The 12,818-nt window shown below is 41.8% G+C and overlaps 1 protein-coding gene across 3 annotated transcripts in view; it reads left to right on the plus strand.

The window, feature by feature from the left end:
- Positions 1–12,313, plus strand: part of CRMP (Collapsin Response Mediator Protein) — a 30,182-nt gene extending 17,869 nt beyond the window's left edge. For 2 of the 3 annotated variants that reach the window (XM_022830523.2, XM_022830522.2), the window contains exons 3-9: positions 6,256–6,440; positions 6,679–6,878; positions 7,146–7,253; positions 8,155–8,187; positions 8,695–8,808; positions 9,110–9,706; positions 10,011–12,313. In XM_022830523.2, coding sequence (XP_022686258.1) covers positions 6,256–6,440; positions 6,679–6,878; positions 7,146–7,253; positions 8,155–8,187; positions 8,695–8,808; positions 9,110–9,706; positions 10,011–10,478 — 1,705 coding nt within the window. In that variant the 3' untranslated portion in view covers positions 10,479–12,313. The remainder of the gene's footprint in view (positions 1–6,255; positions 6,441–6,678; positions 6,879–7,145; positions 7,254–8,154; positions 8,188–8,694; positions 8,809–9,109; positions 9,707–10,010) is intronic. The other variant, XM_022830524.2, reaches the window with a different exon arrangement.
- The last annotated feature ends 505 nt before the right edge of the window (positions 12,314–12,818 follow it).

Raw genomic sequence — 12,818 nt, forward strand, 5'->3', positions numbered from 1 at the left:
GTTGTTGCTGTTGCTGGGTGATTATCGATGTTTTGGGTAGTTCGCCTCCGAAGCGTGGTATGGCAAAAAAGAGTGAGTCGCTTTTTATTTGTAGCTGTTTTTTTGATACGATCACCGATACGAGGCCTGGCAACAGCCCATGAGAGGGCGACGGTGATTCTTCATTACGTAAAAGGGATGGGTCATATCGTGAATGTGAGATCGACTATCTTGACTATTCGCACTAATCGCACGAGACTTTGCTAAAGAAAAAATGACTGGTATTAGTCATCAGTAAATCGGTGCACTAGCTGTTATCTGTCGGGCAAGGAGCGGTAAAGCAGCGCTTGTTTTTCTGTCCTTCCGACCAATCTATTATTTTTCCTATTAGTGTGTGACCCGGTACATAGAAAGGGCGATTATTGCTATTGCATGATTGCCTGGTCGCGCTACGAGCTGTCTTCTAAAACCATTCTCTTATAGTAAAAAACGCATAATACAGTGATAGCATAAGTGACGTGACCGGTAAAGAGGACTATAATGTAAGCAGTTTTAACCAGTAAAACGAGCGGTCTGTCCTGTAGATTTTTTGATTGAGTCATGCCAGATATATTGGCCTTATCGTGGGCCTCACCAGTTATATGTTGTTAGCCTACTCTCAAGGCTGCACATCGTCACTTCCAGATCAGTAGCTCGTTGGGCAGATCCATCCCTTTAAAATATCAGCTCGGGTATACAGTGCATTTCCCCTTTTTCACGTATATATATGTGCACTGTTCTGCTCCATGTGGAGGCCCAGAACCCAGGTTACCGACTTCTTGTTATGGCACAGCAACGAGATGTAATGTTTATGAGGATGTTTATATACACCACGGGATTTGTTTGTGTATTGCCGGATAAGCAAAAACTAACAGATTTATTCGCGGGACGTTGTTGTTTGAGTAATTTCCGTGGGAACGTTTGCGCTCATCGCGTCTTTGGGTTACTTCCGAACAAGGCACGACATGACGAGACGTTGTGATAGGTACTTTTTCCGAAGTTTATTATTTAAATATTTAAGAAAACATATTTTCTTTAAAAATATTACAAGAAGCAAGCCTTTTTTAAGGCTTGCTTCTTGTAAAAACTTGTTTAGATAAGTAACTGAAAAACATTCTTAACCAAGTTTTACAGTGATGAATCCATAGCTTTACGTTCATGTCCATGCGGTAGGGTCTTTAATTCGATACGAAGCTGTAGGCTTATTCGTACTTTTCGGTATCAGAACTATACACTAACAGTAATATACGTTCACGCGAATCATCATTTCGAAAAGCCGAAATATAATAAGCCAGTCAGTGCGGAATAAGCAACGACAGGTGCGATAGACGCTCAGGTATGATTAGGAGCACCGTAATAGCAATCCATATACTATGCTAAACAGAAGAATGGAAGAGCTAAGGTAAATTTAACCGACCAAAAACGCGGACGGTAAGTTCAAATGGTTCAAAATAGTCTTAAGCTACTGCCTTTTCTAGAATACATAGCAAAGAAAACGAATTAAATACTATTTAGGTATCATATAGATCCGTGATAAACTTTCTTTTTATTCGTTCTTGTGTAATTGTACCGTATCTTTTCTATGGCAGAGATTGTCTGTCCACATCAGAGTATTTTTCGCTTCGGCTCTTACTGTCCGTATATATAGCTAAAGAGTAGATTGTTTCAGCTCCGCATTCAGACCCCCCTCCCTTTTCATGTTAGTAGATAATGCACTTCTATGAAAACAGGGAATCTAAGCGCTCAGGTAGAGTTCTGCCTATTAAGTGGAAACATGTTATCTGCTGCGACCTATTTCTGGCTAAACGTCTCGAGCGTAAGACCACGTTAATAAATTCGGATAGATTTTTTAAACCAAGGTCACTTCGCGCTGTGTGATATTGCACTGCAAGAGGTAGCTACATAGCTAGCAGCAACAGATCTCTGCCCCATTTTGTTTTCGTACGTTTTCCAAACGTAAATGGAAGAATTATGGCGCAAAAGGACTGCACGATTGATTTGTCGCTGTTGACTTTGACATCGTCAATGCTACGCGCTAAATTCATCTAATAAAACTGATAGAAAATAGTGTCATTCCGCACTTTTCGTTCGATAACGACACAATATTCGTCTGTGAAGTTCAGCCACGCCAATAGCAACAAAATACAGGACACAGAGACGTCGACAATAACCGAAACAATGGCAGCAACAGTAGGAACAGACCTGTAGTAGAGCAGTGAAGCCGCGGAAACATTAGGGCCCCAATTTGATTACGTTATATGGGCCAAGTGGGACCCAACAACCGATGCATGCCTGCTGCTGTTGGACGAACCACCGCCGGTCACGAGTAGGAAGGTCACTGTGTTCGTTTGTGAGGACTGTTGTTCTATTCGTTATTGTTTGCATGGTGAAGATATAACGAGGACACTGTGGTCCCATTTGAGTGCTAAAAGTGCTACTTTTGTAGAACTACTTAAGTCGTCTTCCAGCTGAGTGATACTTGAGTAGTATCTGTTCGCCTACTAAATTTCGGGTGGTTTAGCTTAGAAGTCTGAAGGGGAGCCATTCTGATAAAATGCCTAAAGGCGATACTGGACGTAAAATCCGAACTATAGAAACAAGTGTTGTTCTCTACTGGCAGCTAGCTATGAGAATGTCTACGGAACGTCTAGCGACAGAATCATTTTCATTCATAAATGTATTGTTGACTGGAAAGTGGTCAAAGCTAGCTTTAGCCATTCGGCAGAACAGGCAACCATTATATGCTGCAGTTGTACGGGATATCCAATCAATAGCCGTAATGAATAAAGCCAGTTTCCACTACATTTTTAAGATGATGTCGTTTATTCGTTATTTTCACAGCCTGTTTGCTAATTGAATGTTTCCAGTTCAATGATCTATTGTTATCCCGTACGAAAATTTGTAGAACCTATATGGCGGTTCAAACAACATTAATCTATAGGGAACGCGTACATCTAGCTACGACTCGAGTACGTGTTAGGGAATATAGGAAATTTATATATATATATATATAATAGGAAATTTCAAGTGAATTGTTGGTCTACTGCGCTGTCTTTATTACTATTGTAAATCAATAGATACAGTTGAGTCAATTTTTCAACACTGATTTTAATAATGAAAGTGAAACATTATGCAGTAAAATTTCATTATAGTCTCTACGGACATCATTCTTTTCGACTCTCTCCGTTACCTCAAAACACAAATCTACAAGGTCGATTGGCACATTCTGCATCAGTTGCTTGTTCGAAGGCTCTCCATTCTGGCGTCCTACCGACCGAGAAATGACAGATCTGAGGTTGTAACTGTATGCAGATTTGTTGTTAAGGTCGCGAGCTCTGTTGTCAACCCTTTTCCCTTGCATCTCTTTTCGAGGCGAATGTACATATATATTGTAATCTAGCAGTGTGACGCAGTGATTATCTAGTGCAGCTGAAGCCATACGTTTTTGGCTTTGTCAGCAATGTGACTATTGTAAGTTATATTATCTAACATGAAAAACAGTTGTGAGACGAGTCATATTAGCTATAAGGAATGATAGCGTGAGTTGTTGTAGAGTTACGGTTTCAAAAAAGGAGCCAATGACGTCCTTCGATATATCAATGTCTTTTATTGCAGGTGTTTACAAAGGTTGATAATTTTGGACGCATTTATTCTCTTTGCTAGCGGTCGAGTCCTTGTCTAGGCTTCGTGACAGAACACTTAATAAGGCATCGCCAGTGCCGCTAAACCTACTAGGTTGGGAAAGACAATTCATTAAGATAATGCAAACAACGAACTTCACTTCGGGGCGTTTCTTTGGCTAATCTCTACCGAACTGCATACATTGCTATTAGTTCCTTTTCAGCAAAATCTAAAATCACCTTTGCGGAACAGAACTACTTGAAATCCAAGCAGACCGAATGGTAATCAGCTCAAAATAGGCCATGTCGTACGAAAAGGGGATTAGTTTTGTAATCCGTAACCCGTGGCAAAATTTTGCACGCCCCAATTGGTTCCAGAGGTTATCCTAATTGCTGCATTAATTCCGGTTCGACTCCCTGACCTTTGGACCGACACGATCCCATTAAGCGTCTACATTATTATTATTAACCTTGATATATACAAATTTGGCCCAGATTTTCTAAAAAGCTGGCAATAACTGACAGGACAGAATAGGACAAGTCTCTCGAACGAAGGTCTACAAATAAATCATAGCATTACAGTTTAATTAAACTACATATATCCTTCACGCTTCTCAGTGACGCTTATTTTCATACGGATCCCTTAGAGATTCTGTTTAATAACTTAGATATTGATAATATTTTGTTAATTGTTCCATACGAAATATTCTGTACCAAGTGTTCTACTGAGTTGGCCTCTAATCCATAACATCTGATTTTCCTAGCGGTTCCAAAACGCATATCTTTGTTAATGACAAATCTCGGAGAGGCAATATTTCGTTCCAGCATTCTAGGAGTCTTTAATACATACGAGGGGAAATACGGGTCGGTTGATCAAATCGTTTGTCGATTTTTGTTTTATTGTTTATACCGATTAGTGTACATGCGTATGTGTGTAGTTCATGTACTATTCCATGTGCCCAATCAGAAAAACTGACATTGTGTGGTACCTAGAACGTACAGAACGTCCGGCTAATCGTATCTAGCGTACATTCGATGAAATCCATCTAACGTGTCGTAACAATGTACCGATTAACTCTGTCAGTCTTTCTGCAGCCTTCGTTGATGAATTCGTGGTCAACCTTTGCCATTTTTTTGTCCGATAAACATCAAATAAGCAGAACAGTGGGAAGTTTGAATTCGCGTCTCTAGTTCTTCACCGATTCTCACATTTCGTGGATTAGGTGAGAAGCTACCGAGGTGGTTTTCACTTTTAACACGGCCAACGCCGTACGTAAAAATGTCCAAGGTGGTGCGTATGGGTTTATAGGTAAAATTAGGCCAGGGGTACTTGGAGCTGATCAACTCTTTTAGGCCGTTCTGCCTACGCGTCCATACATGCAGCGTGTCGATAGCAGCAAAGCGGCTTCTGCGAGGAAAGTTTGCAGTCCTTGCTTTCGATGCTTTCCACCAGTCCAGCCTCATCAATAATGAGAACTTTGCGATAAACTGCTGGATAAAAAAATCGACTCCTTTCGAGGGTGACAAGATCGTCAACATGAAAGCAGCTTTTTTACGTATTTAGCTAGATCCTGAACTCGGAAGGGCACCAAACAGAAAAGTAGTAGACCCAGGTTAGCGCCTTAGTTGATCGAATGGGCCACTTTATCATAACTTTTCTTGTAGAATCGCCATAATCAGATGCAACATGCTGTAAGTGGGTTCCGCGTTGTGCAGGTTGTATAGAGGAAACCCTACTCCCGGCATTTCGCGCATCATTGATGTTTGTTCAGTCAACGAGACAAGGGCGAAGTCTGTGTGATGGTGTTCGTCGCCATGTACATACTTCCGTGTGCTCTATTAGTGTTGTAGAACCAAGTAGCGCATGCGTGTTAACCTTTCCTTGCGTGGTCATTTATTTCCACCTGTTTCCCTGTAGCGCAAGGTATGTAGCTTTTTAGGTAGTTACGAATCGGCCTCAGGGCAAGCCGGGCTTGGCAAGACTATCTGCGGGTGTGTGAAGAGACCTTAAATAAAGAGCGATATAACCTCATAACTCCAAATTCACGTATCATCGTTGGGTCGTTATAATCTCTGCTGAAGTAATGACCAACGGTATTGGTAGTCATGAAATGCGGATAATAACTGTCGCAGCAATAATAAATAATACAAGAGGTAAAATTATTACCGCGACTGTGTTGGTCATTTATAATTGTACTACAATTTAGTTAGTTAATGCCGTAAACGTTCCGTGTAGTTACCTTGATTTAATATTGATATATTAATGATGATAATATTCTTCCTTAGAACACAATTTGTTAGCAGCCGTTTGAGCTTCAATTGTACTACGTGAATCGATATAAACTTTTTTTCACATATTAACTAGAAAAATCATTTTGAGCATGTCATCTAAATTGGAAAAAGGATAAATACTTTTGAAGTGTGCTGAATTCGTTTGAGGATGTATCGAGCCAATTACCTAAAATCCACTTATATTATTAGTTAGATGCGAAGTTGGACCCGGCTGGCCAGGGTGGTCAACGGCCAGCTTACGACTGTACCATTTATCATTATCTAGTTTTTAATAGTTTTAATATTTAGTATTTAATAGTTATGTCCATCTGTTTCGACCTTTTAGACAGGTGGGCAAGGATATTATTGCGCCTGGCGGTTGCGAAACTATCGATGCCAAAGGCATGCTTGTCATGCCCGGTGGTATCGACCCTCACACTCACATGGAATTTTACTTTATGGGTACACGAACCGTTGATGACTTCTACACTGGCACAAAGGCCGCCCTCGCTGGTGGAACTACCACAATTTGTAAGTGCACAAGAACATAGGTCGACGTTGAGACAAGTTAGAACCTCCCAGTTACTGTGGATTAAATATTGGGTGCTATGTATGTATTCGTTTAATCTAACGGATGATTAATCAGCACTAGTAGTATTCTTATTGCGAAATTCCTTCGCTGGATGTACAAGGGAGTACTTGCGCTAAAAATAAGGTTCTGTCCTTGATAACTGTAGCGACGTTAAGCTATACTTCACACCTCTTGCAGTGGATTTTGTATCGAAAAAGGAGCCTGGCATGACCCTGCTTGAAGCACACGAAGACTATTGTACCCGAGCAAAGGAAAAGGCCTGTTGTGATTATGGATTTCATGTTATTCTCGACGAAATGAACGATCAGGTGGAGGAGGATATGGCTGAGCTCGTGAAGCGAGGCGTCAACTCCTTCAAAATGTTCATGGCCTATAAGGTACAAACAAGATACAATGCCAATTGTTCACAAGTCCATATACGCATTAGTACTTCTATGCGACAAAAAAGCAAATATAAGTATGTATTGTTGCTACTCATTAAATAAATGACGAAGTAAATAAGTAAAGATCAACCATAGTTAAGTTTCTCATTAACAAATACAGATCTGCCTTCTTTTTTTGCTTCTATTTGTCAGTAACTGATATAGATTATGCAAAGCGGGATGAGTAGTAAATTTTTGCTTTGATGACCTATTTTTGTCTAGGATGTGTTGATGATATCAGACGAGGACCTTATCCGTGGTATGAAACAATGTTCCCGATTGGGAGCGCTCGCTCAAGTGCACGCCGAAAACGGAGACATCGTTGCAGAGGTAAGAATGGCATGGATCACCGTTCCAGGCTGTTAAACACGTGCCGAAACATGTAACCGTTATAAGGAAGAATGTTCCGCAGTCAAGTTCTGCGAATGGAACGGTGACGTTATGGGATGAGTCTGCATATCGCACCTAATACATTTTCTTTCCAGATATAGTGAATTTATTTGCGCACTCGCGATTACTACGATTGTGATTACGATTTGATCAGTTCGACGAGTTGAGTATCTTTGCGGCCTTTAGCTTTAACAATTGCGATTCTGGCGACGGAATTCCGTGACAGTTTGTTTGCACCTTAAACTTCATACGTAATTACTGGTCTTGAAAACAAAACAAAAACAACGCATCGCTTGCCTTTTTTCAAACATCTCATCGAGCATTGATATCAAAAGGGTTCAGTATGTCTGTTCAGCCCAGCTTATCACTAACTGTTTTTTGCTTGCTTAACACGAGGATTAATCGATATACTTACTACGCTACTTCTTATGCCGTTCAGTTTTTGCTGTCGGTAGCTTTTGTGATGTGAATCTTCTGTCCATGTGTGTTCCGCATTTATGGCAAGGTGATTTTTCTAGTTTTCGCTTTTTTTTACACTTCAACTAATTTCTAACTGACAGATGCTATAACAGCTAAACGCACGCACAGCCAGAGACTTCGGGGCTCTTGATTCTGTTGACTGTGAATGGTAGTGCATAATAAATCCCGCATAATTGATGCATCTCCTAGCAGAAACAAGGCTCCCTGGAGTTCCTGGCTTCCAATGGGCGCTTTTCCTTTAAATCTTTTGCTTCTTCTCCTACGGTGAAACCATGGGATGACCTCTACCTGATGATACATTGATCATGGGCTTCTGGCGGTGACGATAAATGCAACTTAATTCGGCATGGATGCCTAATAGACTGGTGAAGAAGGTGATACCGCCGACGACAAGGTGAGTGAAAAAGGTCAGCTGTGGGACCTTTTGGACTCTGCTTTGGGTTCTACTTCTGTCCCTTTGTCCTCTCCTCCTAATGACTACTTGTACGACTTTAAGCGCAGTTTTTCTTAATGCTTTTGAATGTTCATTGCACAACAAATACATAAAAACACGTGCCAAGCTAATATCGATGCTTACGAGGTAAATTTGTTAGTCACTTTCGAAACATTACTTAGGTGCTGTGTATTGTCGCAGTGATATACGCAGCAGACTTACAGTTGCAAAGCCCGATATGCCAGTATTTTTATGCTGTAGAAGTATAAAAACTTACACAAAAAACACACAAAAAATTTACACAATACGTTTATTTCCTTTACCCTGGACAGCTCAGGAGGGGTCTTTTCTAGCTACATTAATCTCCTATGATAGGTGCTGATGCGATTGTGGGCAATTTCAACTTTGTCTTGTGTGGATTTGCTGCCTGTTGGTTTTTGGCACTGATCGTGTATTGCAAATTTACAGAATCAGAAGCGGCTTTTGAATGAAGGTGTGTCTGCTCCAGAGGGTCATCTGCTTTCACGCGACGATGAGATCGAAGCGGAAGCTACAAATCGCGCATGTGTTCTAGCGCATCAGGTGCATATATAAACTTCAGGCATTTTCTACTCTGTAGTAGTCTGTCCATTTAATAAAATACTTGTAGAGGATTAGAATAATAAGAGAGCTACATACGTATTTGCACCCTAGCACCGCTGATTATAAATCATTACTACAAAGACCAGGCAATAAAAATAATGTACTTAGTTCTTTGTTACCCGCTATGTAGCGAAATGAAAATCTCATGAAACAGGTAATACAACTTATCGCAGTAATGATATTTGGAGTTGTCCTGTTGTTGCGTAAATATGTTAAATTTTAACGTTTTTCTCTCGCAAAGGTAAACTGCCCACTATACGTGGCACATGTGATGTCGAAGTCTGCGGCAGACGTGGTCTCCCGCAGGCGCAACCTCGGTCAGGTTGTATTTGGCGAGACATTGGGCGCTGCCATAGGAATCGACGGTTCAGAGCAACGTCACTCGTGCTTCCGTCACGCTGCAGCGCATGTTATGAGCCCCCCAATTAACGACGACCCAAGAAACCGCGAACATATGATTAATATGATTTCTAGCGGAGTCTTATCGTGCGTTGGCAGTGATCACTGCGTGTTTGATGCATCCAAAAAGGCGATAGGTGAAAGTAACTTCACTAAGATTCCTAATGGTTGCAATGGCGTCGAAGAACGTATGGCCGTCTTGTGGGAGATGGGTGTCAACCGCGGTCGAATCGATCCTTGTCAGTTCGTAGCTGCCACGTCAACAAACGCTGCGAAGATCTTCAATCTATATCCGAAAAAGGGCCGAATCGCTGTTGGTTCAGATGCCGACATTGTTGTCTGGGATCCACGATTTGTCAGGAAGTTCACCCCAGCCAATCATCATTGCGCTGGTGACTTCAACGTCTTTGAAAAGCTGATCTGTAGGGGTTCTCCAAAGGTAAACTTATGCTTTGGGTTATGTAAAGATCGTCATCTTTAAGTCATTGATGGGCGAAAGCTTCATATCAAATTTTTTCTGTGTATCTGTTTGGACGACATGATATATGCAATACACCTTATTAGCTATGTCAATGTGCGTCTTTCTCACAGTCAACAGTTGTGATAGCGCATCTTACCTAGAGATCGTAAATTCTCTTACTGTATTTTGCGTTTAGCAACGTTTGCATTCGGTCCTTCTACCTATTTAGTGTCTATCGTCCTTTTAGTGCTTTCTTGCACTCACGTTGTTATATGCTTTGCAGTTTGTTGTTGCGCGCGGTCGCGTCGTGGTAAACGAGGGCGAAGTGCATGTTAGCCAGGGCTGGGGCCGTCTGCTCGAGATGCCCGCCAATGGTCAACACGCGTTTGCCCGGATCCGCGCTCGCACCGCGCTGCCGCCTGTGCCGACCGAGGCCGAGGTCATGGAGCCACCGCGTTCGAGTCGCGCATCGGCTGCTGCTTCCCCAGCTCCCAGCGGTGGTGCAGACTCCGTCGACGGCGCTTCGGTTCGTTCCGGAGAAACGCCTTTCGATCAGAGGCGGCCTTCCCGTGATATCTTCCCGGCACAGCCAAAGGAGTTCCACAGCCGGCCTCTTACCAAGGGCGGATCGCGCAATTTGCAAGATTCGTCGTTCAGCCTTAGCGGTGCTCAGATCGATGATAACAAAAACGCGAAGTCGTCGGTGCGCGTTCACAACCCACCCGGTGGTCGCAGTCATGGCATCTGGTAGACAACGTGTGTGCGAAACAAAGTCAGCTTGGTAGGGGCGTCGGAATAAAAATTTTCAGTTCCCACACTTGATCGACTACCACGGTGCGTTTGTGGTTTGAAACTTAGATGGTTCCATCTGTGGAACTTCAAACTAGCTGTTTTGACCACGGACGTACAATGTAGTCCGGGAGAAACGTCTAACCAAGCCCTGCCATATGAAACCATCCGTACACGATAGTGTAATATTAATAACAAGTTCCAGTTGCGAGCGAGAAAACGAATACAACTCAGACGGTACGTTCTCAGGCCATTCCCACTAACGTACAGAGGGTCAGTTCATCACGGGTGAAGAGCCTTGTTGAACAAAGCTGAAGTCGAAAATGGGCCCGGTGGTGGCGTGTTCAGGAAAAGACGTAACGCAGTAATCATGGTACGACACGCCGTATCGTCTTTTGGATAAAACATAATTAACAAGACGAAGCCTACGAATATAAATTTAGAGGATATTACCAAAGTATGAACAGCATGGAGGACTGTGCTAATAGAACAAACGAATCTCTATCTCTTTCTTTCTCTCGCTCTCTCTCCCTTTCCGGGTCAGGGAAACATCGACGGCACAACGCATACACAAACTAGTATAGTGTTGAAGAGAATATGAATTTGAACACCTGGGGTCTTTACTGACTGGCAGATAAGATAATGCGGAGAAGAACATCAGTGAACAGAAATGAGCAAAAATATATTTGCATTGATTGCATAATTCGTAATGGGGCAGAGCAGACGAAATTATGTACGATTTGAGAAAAGCGTTTGGAAGAGTGACAGTCGAGCGAACGTGACGTATTTCTGTGTGTAAGGAACTGCTCGATATCACGTTACTACTCTGCTAGAATACATGAAGACGTGACAGTTCGTTCCATATCCATATGATTAGCGATATATTTGTTGTTGAATGAGACCTTTAGCTACTCTTATTTGTATAGCGACTGCAGTGTACCTGCGAAGAATCAGTACGAAACTATATCTTAGGCTAAGTTGAGTAAGTAGTTTCGCCTATTTGAGTATTTTGAATATTGAAAGATTTTCGTCTACTTTGTAAACTACTGTCTTGGCTGCCTTCCATTCGGCCGCAATAGTCTTTCTAATCACTGAACCGTCACTCATTTTTGTATTCTCCTCGTACATTCTGCTCGCAGAGCTGTCGGTCATTGTACGTTCAAATGGAAAAAGGATCTGAAATGTTATCGGTTTGTACTGCGGTCGCTATTATCTGTAGTTGACGAGCTGTTTGTATAATCTACAAGTGGATTGTATGGAATCGCTTGTTCTCAAGAAGACAACGTAAGAAAATCAACGAAGAACGTCAGACGAAGTTATTCATAAACGAGTCTTAAAATTTCTACTGACTGAAAGAGGTCGTCCATTGTGGCGGTTAATCCTAATTAAAAATTAGTATAAGCGGGCTTAAATCTAACAGAAACGTGTGAGCGGTAGTGAAGTGCTTTTGAGAACTAAATTAGAACAAGCTGCTTTTCGAGGTTAATCGAACCAGCTGTATTCGTATATGACCTGTCAGCTGAAGTCACTAGAATTCACCGAAGAAATGATCCAACGATAGATATAATTAAAGTAGTAAGTAAAAGCTGAATCTCATGACGCATTTACTGAACTGATCTGCCTAACCCTCAGTAAATTGACTTCTCGTATCTAACATCGAAAGCGTCGATCCTAAGGCTGGTATCGTACTGGTCGCGTAGAACAGACTGGTTTCTGGAAAATACTACAAAGACCTAATATTTTTCGAAAGATAAAGAGCTTGCTCTCGTCTCTAAATAGCCCAAATGTGCGCCAAAATTACGTGCGTACAGGCAAGATATTTTGTATTTTCGTGTGATTCTTTCTTGCGATGAAAGAGAGCTTCGGATGGTCTGTTGTGTTGAACGCGAACTGCGCGAGATGCTGTACGTCACTGCAACAGTCAGTTTGTCGTAGAATAACCCTGAAGAGTCGTCACTACTCTTTTGCTTCCGAATGTTTACATGTTATTTTCATGTGGTTACGAATGTGTTTGCAATTATATTTATGAAGATTACAAAGGAGAACTCGCAAACTGGCATCTGTAGACGCTTGCGTTTTCGCTTGCGAACGACCTGATTTGCGTGGATCTTCAATTTGATTTTTACTTCACAACGCTAAAATGAACAGCGCTATGAAACAAAGAGAAAGAATACTAAATATATTGGGCACGATCCTCTACAGCATGGCGATCATCATGCCAATTACACACTTAACCGAAATAGGACAAATGGCACAATTGACTCACTAACTTGATATATCAACATCTAGATATGTTATGTTA

Source organism: Varroa jacobsoni, unplaced genomic scaffold, assembly GCF_002532875.2.
Source record: "Varroa jacobsoni isolate VJ856 unplaced genomic scaffold, vjacob_1.0 scaffold_276, whole genome shotgun sequence".
Lineage (NCBI taxonomy): Eukaryota > Metazoa > Arthropoda > Arachnida > Mesostigmata > Varroidae > Varroa > Varroa jacobsoni.